At 35.3% G+C, this 12448-nt stretch overlaps 1 protein-coding gene across 5 annotated transcripts in view; it reads right to left on the reverse strand.

Moving 5' to 3' along the window:
• LOC138314252 (ras-associated and pleckstrin homology domains-containing protein 1-like) overlaps positions 1-12448 on the reverse strand; it is a 122739-nt gene that overhangs the window by 81509 nt on the left and 28782 nt on the right. For 3 of the 5 annotated variants that reach the window (XM_069254489.1, XM_069254491.1, XM_069254488.1), the window contains exon 1: positions 9456-10276. The exons of the other annotated variants lie outside the window; for them this stretch is intronic. In XM_069254489.1, the coding sequence (XP_069110590.1) occupies positions 9456-9517 (62 nt within the window). In that variant the 5' untranslated portion in view covers positions 9518-10276. Of the gene's footprint in view, positions 1-9455; positions 10277-12448 lie in introns of those variants that run through there. 5 annotated transcript variants of the gene reach the window in all.

Below are 12448 nucleotides of genomic sequence, written 5' to 3' on the forward strand. Positions count from 1 at the left end.
GTCTGCATATCATTCAAAGTAAGTGAAATTGAAGCCTTAAAAAGGGGGGGGCACTTAAAGGAATGGGGACGTTTATTCGGTTGAATATGGTATATAAATATATTTGCTGATGAATTATCATTAGCATTAGTAAATCACCTTAATTCTGATTCCAAATCACAACAGCATTACCTCCCTATTTACTGTGTTGTGTACATTAATGTTTAACTTGTGTATTGGCAGCGGTACAAACTGTTATAGAATCATTTGTCAGCGTCAATCTCCAAGATTCTTTTTCACTGAGCCAGTCAATCCTATCAGAATGACAGATTTTGTTTGTTATCTATACATAAAAGTACAAACAACCCTGACCCCATAAACAGCACATAAACCCTATCAGATTACATCAATATAAACAAACGTGTACTTTCCTGGTATTTTTTTTCCTGAATCAAAATGAATCTTGACTGATTTATGTAGACATCACCAAAACATTATGGAGTTCAAAATGAACAACAACAGTGTAGTTTTTTTTTTGGCCTACATCGATTGTGTATATTAGGTATGTCAGTTTTGCAGTAAGAACAATGAGATCATTCATCCCTTGTTGTACTTAGTAAATTGCTTGGCCTACTCATACAGTTCCATCATCATATAGTTACATACTTTAATTGGTTTCATTTTGCTTGAACTTCCAATCCAGCAGCTAAGATCATTACAGCTAGGGTCAGTAATGCTGTATGTGATGTGAATTTATGGGTTGAATGTGCAGTTTGGGAGCCTGTGGAATGGTCAAGTTGTGTCTCCTTGTGATAGTAGGGAAATAATGTCTACTTTTGGTACTTTATAGTGTCATCATGCTGAAACATACTGTCAGTCACACTGCAGGATAAACTAACCATGCAGTCAAACTAATCTGACAACAGGTACAAGTTCAGTACTAGGACTTAACGAAATGCAAATGTGGATATTATTATAACTGTAACATGGTGAAAAAAAAATATCATCTTTCCATCGGGATTTTTGTAGCAGTATTTACTAGAGCAATAGTCTTAAATACAAATATAAGGAACAGTTGATTAACACTAGGACCTAATAAAAAGCAAATGCGGATTTTAACATAATTCCAGAAATGTAAAAAATATCAGCTTTCAAAAGTCCTGTCTTTTTCTCTCAATCTTTCTGTTATTACATTATATCCTCTATCTAATTACCTACATCAAGGTGATAAAACGTTTAGTGTGTGCCTTCTGTGTCAAAGACTTCATTGAAGAAAGCAAAAATGTTGGAGGAATGAACTAGGCTTTTTGAGCAATTAAGTGTGCCTTGACTTTGTTCTTAGTGCATACATGTACCTTATCTTTCTTTATTCTGAATATGAATCTTTATTTGAAGAAAAGAACTTTGCCTTACATTTTTTACCTGTTGAGAACAAAGATCTACTACCAAAGCCATTTTACCTCACAACACTTCACCCTGTTTGATGGGATATTTGTTTACTGTTATCAACTTCCTCTTCCAGTTATATCAACAAATGATACCATCTATCCTTATATCATATTTAACTTGAACCAATTAAAACTTTTTTTTCTGAAAAAGAAGTTTTCCAAAGTTGAGTCATAGTGAAGATTTGAGCCATATTTGTCCTTCCCTCCCAATAATTTCTTTTTGAGCCCTCCCATCAGCCAATTTGGGTTAGTTCATGCTGAATTATAGGGAAGACAAGATGGGGTGTAAATTGGTTACCTGTAGATTTTCGGTTCAGCCAATATTTCACCCCCTGTTTATACTACACAGTACGATTTCACACAGCTTTTCCCAAACACAGACATGTATTGAATGACTTTAACTACAACATTTCGGATTTTTGTCACCATACAGGATATTGAGACAGTATTGATCTAAGGGTTTAGAGAACACATTCTGTTAAAATTGGGAAATCCCATTATTGCTTTCTGCTGTGTTTAAATTAAATGTCTTTCTTTAAATTACAAGACTTATTTTACAGTTATATTACCAAAACAACAAAAAAAATTCAACAGTTCTGCTTGGGAAAAAGGTTAAAATTTAAAACAAAGCGTTCCCCTGAAACTGTGTTCTGTTTTAATGAAGGTTAAAACATGCAGCTAGCCAAGCATAAGTGATTCGATACTTTGGATCATGTTAGTGACTACATATCGTATCACATGATAGTGAAAGGGATCCCAGTTGTGAAAACAAAACAAGAAATATCTTTTACACTAACATCCGGTAGGAGGGTGAGCGACACATTTTTGCGGTAGGGCGTTTTATGACTGGGCACACGACTCAAATTTAAATAGTTTAATCGTTAGCACGCTAGGGCAGGTGTGTTGAACAGGTGAAAACTCTGTAGATAAATGGACCATTAAGTAGAAGATTAAGTAGATGAAGTGATTGCTATTGGAACATACTGTCTGTATACAACAGTAGGATCTGTGGTATTCCTATATACAGACCGGCTTTTACATACTCTTTAATTGACATGCTATATTTAAAAGGTGACTAAATGTATAGGTATTTCAATCTCCTGTCTATATTATCAAGGAAGGATTATAGAATATATACCATATTGTGTCTCAAAATGGAGTGATACACATATATTCATTAATTCAATAATTTTTAATATTTCAATAGTCCGTGCAGTGATCCAGAATAAACAGCATTCAATATATATTTTGGTTAATTTTTCATAACTAGACGTTTCAGTATCTACTCCTTGAAGATGTCATGATACATGTATCATATAAGTTGCTTTGGCCTTTAATTAGAAGTACTAATTATGATCTTGAAATTAACATGTAACGTCAATTTTATTTCCTGTATGATATAAATTAAGTGGACTGAAATGCTTTAATTATATTATGTAAGATGTTCATGAGAATTCCTTACATTTCTATGATCAACCCAGCCAACTTGTCACTCAAACATGTAGAACATTCAAAACCAGGTGGCGATGTAAACTTAGGTGTCAACATTGACCTCTGACCTACGGAGGTCACTCACAAAAGTTCACCTCAGGTAACCTTGCATGTTTTCACCTAGGATGATGTATATGTGATACACATTGTGGAATTTAGTTTCAGTGGTGACAAGTAAATCTGCCAGTCGTTAGATAGCATTAACAACTGATTATCATCAGGTGTTTCATTGTAGTACATGTTCAGGTGTCTGTCAAAATACATTGTTCAAATACTTTTACTTCTTCCAGCTCCATTTACCTGTATCAAGCATAAAAAGTCTCCAAATAACTTTTGGTCATAGGGCAGATTTAAGCATCACATTGGTACAGTCAAACCAGTCTATTAACTCATTCACCCCCGAAGACACATTTAGATTCTTCTAAATCAAGGACAAGATCAGTCCATTATGCAATTTCAGGGGTACAGTGAATAAGTTAATTTAGTGACCTTTATACATGGAACCAAATATTTTAAAAGGGGTCATTTGGGACAAAAAGAGATATGTCTTATTCCACAGGTGGTCTTTATACAGAGATGGTCGCTTAGGCAACAAGTTTTACCAAAATTCATTAAGATGTAATTCTGTTGCTTTATTATTTTCAAATTCACTCCAAATATGAAATAAGTGTATATTTGTCTCTCTGAGATAGTTTCTAATTAAAGCCATAATTATCTATAGGAATTTCAAAGAAGCCTCACAATAATCCAAGAAATACTTCATATTCAAATTAAATTTGAATTCAACTAAATCTTAAATCCATTTAATTGAAACCCAATATGACAATAACTCATCATCTATAAGAATTCATATCGTATTTAATTGACAATTAAAGGAAATCTCAAAGTAAAATCAATTATCAATATATAGGAGCCTTCAAAGCTTTGAATAGAAAGCACAAAAAGGAGACCAACTCTTTACAATATATTGTGTGATATAGTCATAAATTCAACTCTTGGCATTAAATTATATGACAATGATGTACATATATCTATAAACAAAAGGGAGATGACTCAGCTACTAGACTATAGACCAAGCCAGTTAAATATACATTCATTTCCTATAAAGAGAAAAAACCACGCACCCTGACATCTTTATGAGTAGGAAAATTGCATTTCCTGAAATTTCAACATTTCAGTTAACAAATTTACGTTTTAAACTGTAACACGAGGAATATAACAATTTTCAACAAGTTATTAAACACGTCAAAAATGAACGGAGATCTATGAGTTTTTAAAGGTGTACATTGCTTCAGGTTATAATAGGAAGAAACTTTTGCCAAAATGCTGATACAAGTATATAGGCACAATGTTCAGCCATATTAATACTATAAGATAGCCATTCTGTAGATCAGTTTTATTTTTGATCAAAGTGAAATATTAAGTGTATGGTATACCAAATATAAATAAACTTAACATTTATTGAGCCTCAGGGTAAATGTGATACAATACAAATACATATATACGATGTACCCGTAAATACATTAGGTCAATAATCTAATCAGAAAAATAAATCTTTCTAGTACTCTGGTCAGGAGTTATGTTGAAATTAAACTAAAAAATTATTTGGAGACTCGAGAAGTGATTCAAGATTTGCTTGGTATTTATTGGGCATAAATACCTCTTATAAACAGCCAGGATCACTTAAGGACAAACTTCACTGTATGTATGTTTTGGGAGGCTGTAATATATTTGTGTTGTGTATGTATGTTTTGGGAGGCTGTGATATATTTGTGTTGTGTATGTATGTTTTGGGAGGCTGTGGTATATTTGTGTTGTGTATGTATGTTTTGGGAGGCTGTGGTATATTTGTGTTGTGTATGTATGTTTTGGGAGGCTGTGGTATATTTGTGTTGTGTATGTATGTTTTGGGAGGCTGTGATATATTTGTGTTGTGTATGTATGTTTTGGGAGGCTGTGGTATATTTGTGTTGTGTATGTATGTTTTGGGAGGCTGTGATATATTTGTGTTGTGTATGTATGTTTTAGGAGCCTGTGATATATTTGTGTTGTGTATGTATGTTTTGGGAGGCTGTGATATATTTGTGTTGTGTATGTATGTTTTGGGAGGCTGTGGTATATATGTGTTGTGTATGTATGTTTTGGGAGGCTGTGGTATATTTGTGTTGTGTATGTATGTTTTGGGAGGCTGTGATATATTTGTGTTGTGTATGTATGTTTTGGGAGGCTGTGATATATTTATGTTGTGTATGTATGTTTTAGGAGGCTGTGATATATTTGTGTTGTGTATGTATGTTTTGGGAGGCTGTGGTATATTTGTGTTGTGTATGTATGTTTTGGGAGGCTGTGATATATTTGTGTTGTGTATGTATGTTTTGGGAGGCTGTGGTATATTTGTGTTGTGTATGTATGTTTTGGGAGGCTGTGATATATTTGTGTTGTGTATGTATGTTTTAGGAGGCTGTGGTATATTTGTGTTGTGTCCTCTTGCAATAGTGGATCTCTTGCTTTTTTCACTTCAGCATACAGTCCTAGACACTAGACATACATACCACATTAGGGTGACAACGGGTGAACCAGTCATCTAAATAGCAAAATCTATTGTACAAAAAAAATACATATTGACTAGACCATGAATGACCAACACATTATCAAACATAGCCTGCATGGGTAGCTGATCTCTGATAATTAAGACAGTAAGACTATATATTGGTAGACATATTTTAAGGTATTAACTTATTGTAGATATAAATCTTCTACACATAGCTCCAACATCCCCCCCCCCAACCCTCCCCCTCCTGATCATCCCTCTCCCTCCTCTCCTCCCCCTTCTCTCCAAAGACACTAAGAGCCTAAACACAGACAGCACTTCCTAAACATTTTGTGTGATACAAGTGTTTCAGGGACATTAATGTTGTCTAACTTCCTGTGTGGCTGACCGCAATATCTGGGATGGTCAGACATCAAATGATGGACCAGACAGTGGAGACAGGTGACCAGACATCACAGACAAATAAACCCAGCCAATAGACATACAGAACCTATTACCACCACATAGGGATCCTCAAATCTCAACACAATCTGTAACCACCACACAGGGATCCTCGACTCTCATCCATCTCAATGTGTTCATTGTATACTGACTAACTGTTATAACAAATATCTCCTAATTTGAAATCCTTCTGAGGGAGAGAGTCATCTTCCTGGTATGGGATTGGCTATCTGGTCGCTCTCTCTACCTAGATTTGATTTTATCATTTAAACCGCAACATTTTTGTCTAGGTGAGGGGGTAACAGTAGGTATACCTGTGATATATACATACCAGTAGGTCATCAGCAAAATGGTATAGATTTCAATTCTGGAATTAACTGTTCTTTTACAAAATAAGAAATATTTGATGATATATATGCGACATCAATAAAAGTATCTGCATTGAACAAGTTGATTGATTCTATCTGATATACAGAAAATGAGACATAAATATCTGTAAATCTACACTTAATGACTTCCCCACATCTGAACAGCCCACTCAGGACCACTTTACGAATGAATATGACATGGATACTACTGTGGTACGATATCTGTACGTAAAATCTACACCAAGGCTTTTATAGGGTGACCCCAGGGTTAAGTGATGTGGTGTTATGTACTAATATATACCCAACATCAAAGGTGTAGAGATACCCAAATACCTGACAACAATAGCGCCACTTTGTCAAAGTGATGAAATACGAAACATGTATTGTCATAATCATACACCGGTATATTCTTTTTCCTGTCCTATATATACTTGGTAGTAAACTGACTAAATATTAATCATTTGATTATTGAAATCCTTTTATGCTATTTTGGTAGGTTTATCATCCATACCACAGCCATATATAACCAATCGGAACACAAATATTGAAAGCGCCAACTGTATAGAGTATAAATATGGTAATTGGTCAGAATACTGGGAATCCCCTTTGTCTATTTATAGCACAACTTCAGTAATTGGTCAGAAAAAATGAATCCTTAGTCTATTTGAATGAAATATTACAACAAATGGTCTGTTAATTTAACAAACAGAATTGTCTCATTTAAAAATTGTGCCATGTATAGGAGGAGGTGGAAATTCATAGTACCCAGACAAAAATCACCAACCTTTGTACATGGTCGTAATTAGTATAAGGCCACTGCTCCATGTGGAATTCAAAATCAAATCTCACTGATGAAGACCTTGTGACAATATGTTGTACACCTTAACCACTAGGCCCCCTGAAGGGGATACCTGTGTCATATTTCTACAAGTACATTTACGGTAACAGAGATGGGAAAGGAGAGGGCACTCCTGATACAGAACAGGACCCTGAGGAGGACTTAATGGGGTTAACAAACACGCCTCTCCAGATTGGTGGAACCCTGTTTATTATGGGGCCTGTTCAAATAAAGGCTCAAATCTCTTGATCTGATCAAGTGCTAATGTCAACAAGACCAAATCGCTGTAGGTGACTGCACAGGTGCCCCGATAAGGATCCCACCGCCTGCTGCATACTGTACCTGTAACCTTAGATCAATAAAACTAGACTCCTTTGTTTTATACTGTGTTATAAACAAACACGTAATGTTTTCTGATTCAACTGCTATAGCTACAAATGTAGTGTTACAACTGTAAAATGCTGAAAATTGTATGGACATCCAAGGTTTAAACTGGTATCCCTTCAATATACTACCATGGCCAGATGCTACAAATGATATACCTGTCTCTGGTCCAGAAATGCTTCACGACAACTGTTAAATCAACGAGCCCATGTAGTTCTATAAATCTATAAACAGATATTATTTATTGTTTTCTTGAAGGAGCTGGTGGAAATATCTTGCTAAATGAAGGACGACACGACCATTTCTTATGAGCCTACCACAATGACCAATTTCAACATACTTTTGACCGGTGCTTGAAGACCACTTATTGGCCTGTGCTTTAAGACCACTTAGTTATTAACATATTGTTTTCATTGTCCATTGGGTTGTGTTTTTAGATATGTATAACTGTAGTAAAGTATTAAGAAACTATTATAGCTTAAGTAAAGACCTCCACATCAGTAAAGACCAGTCTGTTTCTCTTGTTCTTAACTGTTCATTTTTCCCAGCCCAGATAACCTTCTGTATATTTAACATGTTATGTACATTGACTGAGCAGAGCAGTAATAGATCATTGATACTCCACATCAGTAAAAGTCTGTTTCTCTTGTTCTTAACTGTATTCATTCTCCCCAGCCCAGATAACCTTCTGTATATTTTACATGTTATGTATATTGACTGAGCCAGTAATAGACCATTGATATTTCACATAAGTAAAGACCAGTCTGTTTCTCAAGTTCTTAACTGTATTTCCTTCCTCCCCCCCAAAAAAAAATCTGAACGCCTTAAAGCTTCTGTATATTGTCAGTGTAATGTACAATGACAGAGCAGTGCTAGCTCCTACAGCTACCCATACCAGCGGACCATTATCCACCATTATCGCTGGTGATTATATCAATTACACTCAATATCAACATGATTTACCCTCCAATCCTGACACAAACATAAGGCAGATTTACTAACAATAAAACAAACATTGTGGGATTATATCTAACTACTACCTAATTCCCCTACACATGTATTAAATGGCCTGCTGTATGGTTCCCTTTTTATCTAGGAATCTGGCATTACGTCACCCATAGTATACAGACACCTCATTAAACATAACAGTCCGTTTTTTTTCGGTATTTATACCAAACTTGGCTTCTTTAATTGTAGATTTTGAATATATGCTGAAAAATTTTATCTGTTTTATTTATTTTGCATCCTGTTCACAACAAATTGGCTATATAAGGATATGTGTCTGGTTGTTAAACCTAATATACCCTGTTATTGAAATCTGGGATGTATGGTAGGTATTAAAGTCGGTAGCTGTTTTCAGTACCTTGTTTTATGTACAGTACGGTAGCTGTTTTCAGTACCTCGTTTTAGTACAGTACTGTTGTTTCAGTACCTCGTTTTAGGTACAGTATGGTAGCTGTTTTCAGTACCTCGTTTTAGGTACAGTGTACGGTAGCTGTTTTCAGTACCTCGTTTTAGGTACAGTACGGTAAGCTGTTTTCAGTACCCTTTCGTTTTAGGTACAGTACGGTCAGTACCTGTTTTCAGTACCTCGTACTCGTTTTAGGTACAGTACGGTAGCTGTTTTCAGTACCTCGTTTTAGGTACAGTACGGTAGCTGTTTTCAGTACCTCGTTTTAGGTACAGTATGGTAGCTGTTTTCAGTATCTCGTTTTAGGTACAGTACAGAAGCTTATTTCAGTTCCTCTTTTTAGATACAGTACGGTAACTATTTTCATCTCTTTTTAGGTACAGTACGGTTATAGTTACATTACATTTGATGAACATTTACTTGTTCCTGTATTGGATCCAGCTGATCCAATCACATAACATTTATCCAGTTGACCGGGATCCCAGCAGTACATTGAGATTAGTGTTTATAATATCGACATGTATCACAGTGTGTCATAACTCACCTTTTCCTCCTAAAACTGGAGGTCCTGTGCTTGTCAACATCAACAAAGTAACTGCTTAGCATCCTGTCGGGTTAATCCACACAACGTGTTACATCCAGCAGGTTCACACACCGATCTCAACCGTTAATCTTCAAAGTTACGTTTTATTTTAAATCTACCGCATTATTCCTGATCCATGACACTTTTTCAAACAGCTGTCAATTTCAATTCCACGCTCCGTCTGTCACTCATATGCATAACATGATACACAATTTAATTATGAATTTTTTGTTACATCCATTGTGAAATTTCATTCTGCAATATGTTATAAATCCTCACAATTATGAGAACACTTTTTTTTTTCTTGAACGTAATTTTTCAAATCTCCCGACAATTCAAATTTTCAAATCAGCTGAAAATTGACAGAATCAGTGTAGTGATTAAAAATTATCTGGTGACATCACTTTAAACAAATTTAAGTTCTACCTTCCAGAAACTGAAGTCAGAATTTAAATACAAATCTTTGCCACTGCCAGCTGACGACTCGACCCGACCGAGTCAAACGTCTTTGTGTAAATGAAACAAGATTACATGAGCACTACACAAACGAAGTTGACGTCTGCTGGGTTCCCTCACCAGTCAGTGTGACACGGCTTTCCCCTAAAGCTCCTGACCTCCAAATCCACGCTTGAGTGGTGATGCAGATTATCAGCAGAAGGTGTAATGGTCGGGAGGGGGTAAAAATATGTAAATCAGGTACTCTATACAGCAGACCAAAGAGGAATCTGTTACATAGATTACACACCAGTAAAACCTACCAAGTGTTACTAACTCACTGCACACTAAGGTAAATAAAGTTTTAAAAGGACTGGTATGTTTACCTCCCCACGTCTAAATTTAGGCCCACGCTGTCTGACGACAGATGCAATTTACCTGACTAAGAATTACAGTGGTGATGATATCTTGGTGTCAAAGAGTACTGGTGTATTTAGGTCTGGCTATCATCCACCTACCACTAATTGTTAGGTAAGACAGTAACATGTGTTTTAATGGCCAACTTATATATACTAAATTGATAAGGATATATAGCATGTATACATCTCTTATACATAAACCCTGGAATTCCTTATCACAACAGCCTATCTTACAGACAGGCAGCTGATGCTGCAACCACCGATGCACCAAGAGTTGAAAATGATGAGGCAAAAACTGACAAAGTCGTACAACCACCATGCACCGAGAGTTGAAAAGGATGAACAGACAAAAACAGACAAAGACACCGATGCACCAGAGAGATTGAAAATGAGTTGAGACAAAAACAGACAAAAACTGACAAGAGTGAAAATGATGAGACAAAAACGGACAAAGTCGTACAAACCACCGATGCACCGAGAGTTGTAAAGAATGAAGAGACAAAAACAGACAAATTCGTACAAAATTAAGACAAAAATAGTCCAACCTGTCTAAAAAGACCACTCATGGGAAAACTAGAACAAAAACCAGTCTATAAAGACCACCCAAGAGGCAAAAAAAAATCAGGTGGTCATTATACACAAGTGAAATTGAGTTGAAATTTCCCATTTGGGACCATAATTAAGAAAGTGATCTCATAAAGTAGGTGGTCTTTATACAGAGGATGCCTGCAATATTTGATAAGGTCATACAATAATACTATATCCCAGCAATAATAATTTAATATCCTCATGAAACCAAATGATCAATCGTTAATTCCCAAAATTGATTAATTAATCAAAATTACTGTCTGATATGATAGACTAGGTGTTAGCTAGGTAAGTGCTGATTGATAGAAGAGGTTTCTGATAATACGTTAATCATCGACGATTCTATGTAAATATTCTATCCAATTATACCCAATTATAGATTATATCACAGTCTATTCCCGACAGGCCAATACACAATATGTAAAATAATTGCATGTATATAACCAATTTAATCATTTATTGACATAATATTGCATTAGCTTCATTAACATTAATTAATGCAAGGGCAATCATCACTGTAACTTAAAATTATTCATCAGAAAATATCAGAGAAGTACAAGAAGGAAGTAAGCAATTGGAATTTCAGTCAAAATAATCTAATGCTTCAAAAGTCAATACAATTGAGGAGGAGGGGGGAGGGGGAAACATGATTCCAATGATAACACCAAAATCCACATTATTCATACACAGCTTTTTATAGAATGTAAAACTAACTGTACATTACATATTCATTAGTCCTAGTAACAAAGCAGCTATCATAAACTGTCCCTGGGCAGATCCAGACTTGTTTAGACAAAACACAAGTTTACTACAGTATTTTACTATCAATCCATTATCAACAGGATTTAATTATCAAGCCTGTAAAAAAATTCCGTTAGAATAGACTTATCTGGTTTGATGCGTGTGATTAGCACTATATTCATCATTAATGAAATATGAAACGACTCGACAGGTTTAATGTTATATAGCACCATTAAGGCAGGTGTACTGAATTTATACCACACCAATAGGGAATTCACCAGGTTTACCACTAGCTATATATTGACGCTTGGATACTTTGCTGACTTTATTAAAGGGGTTCTAATTATTTGAACACTGAATAAAAGCTAAAGTTATATGATTTGGATGAATCAAATTACCATATGAGCATTACATAATGAATTGCACATTGTCTTAGGGTGATTCAGATATACTTCAAGTTTTATTTAAAGCGAATAGTCGGACAAACAAAGGCTAAAGTCGGTAAAATGGTGTTAATATATCCAGTATAATTTCTTATGAAATAGAAAAATAAAATCTCCCATCAAAATCACTCTGTATGCCAAGAAATTAATAAATATTATGGGAATCCTAATACGTCTTCCCGACTGGCTATCAGTGCAGTTCAAAGTCTTCCCGACTGGCTATCAGTGCAGTTCGTTTTCAAAGAGTTAGGCGAATTTATATTTAGAACTGTGCTAAATTTATACGGGGCTTCCCCATAACTTCAACGGTCAAAACTGGACACCGTAA

Source organism: Argopecten irradians, chromosome 2 (assembly GCF_041381155.1).
Source record: "Argopecten irradians isolate NY chromosome 2, Ai_NY, whole genome shotgun sequence".
In the NCBI taxonomy this organism is placed as follows: Eukaryota; Metazoa; Mollusca; class Bivalvia; order Pectinida; family Pectinidae; genus Argopecten; species Argopecten irradians.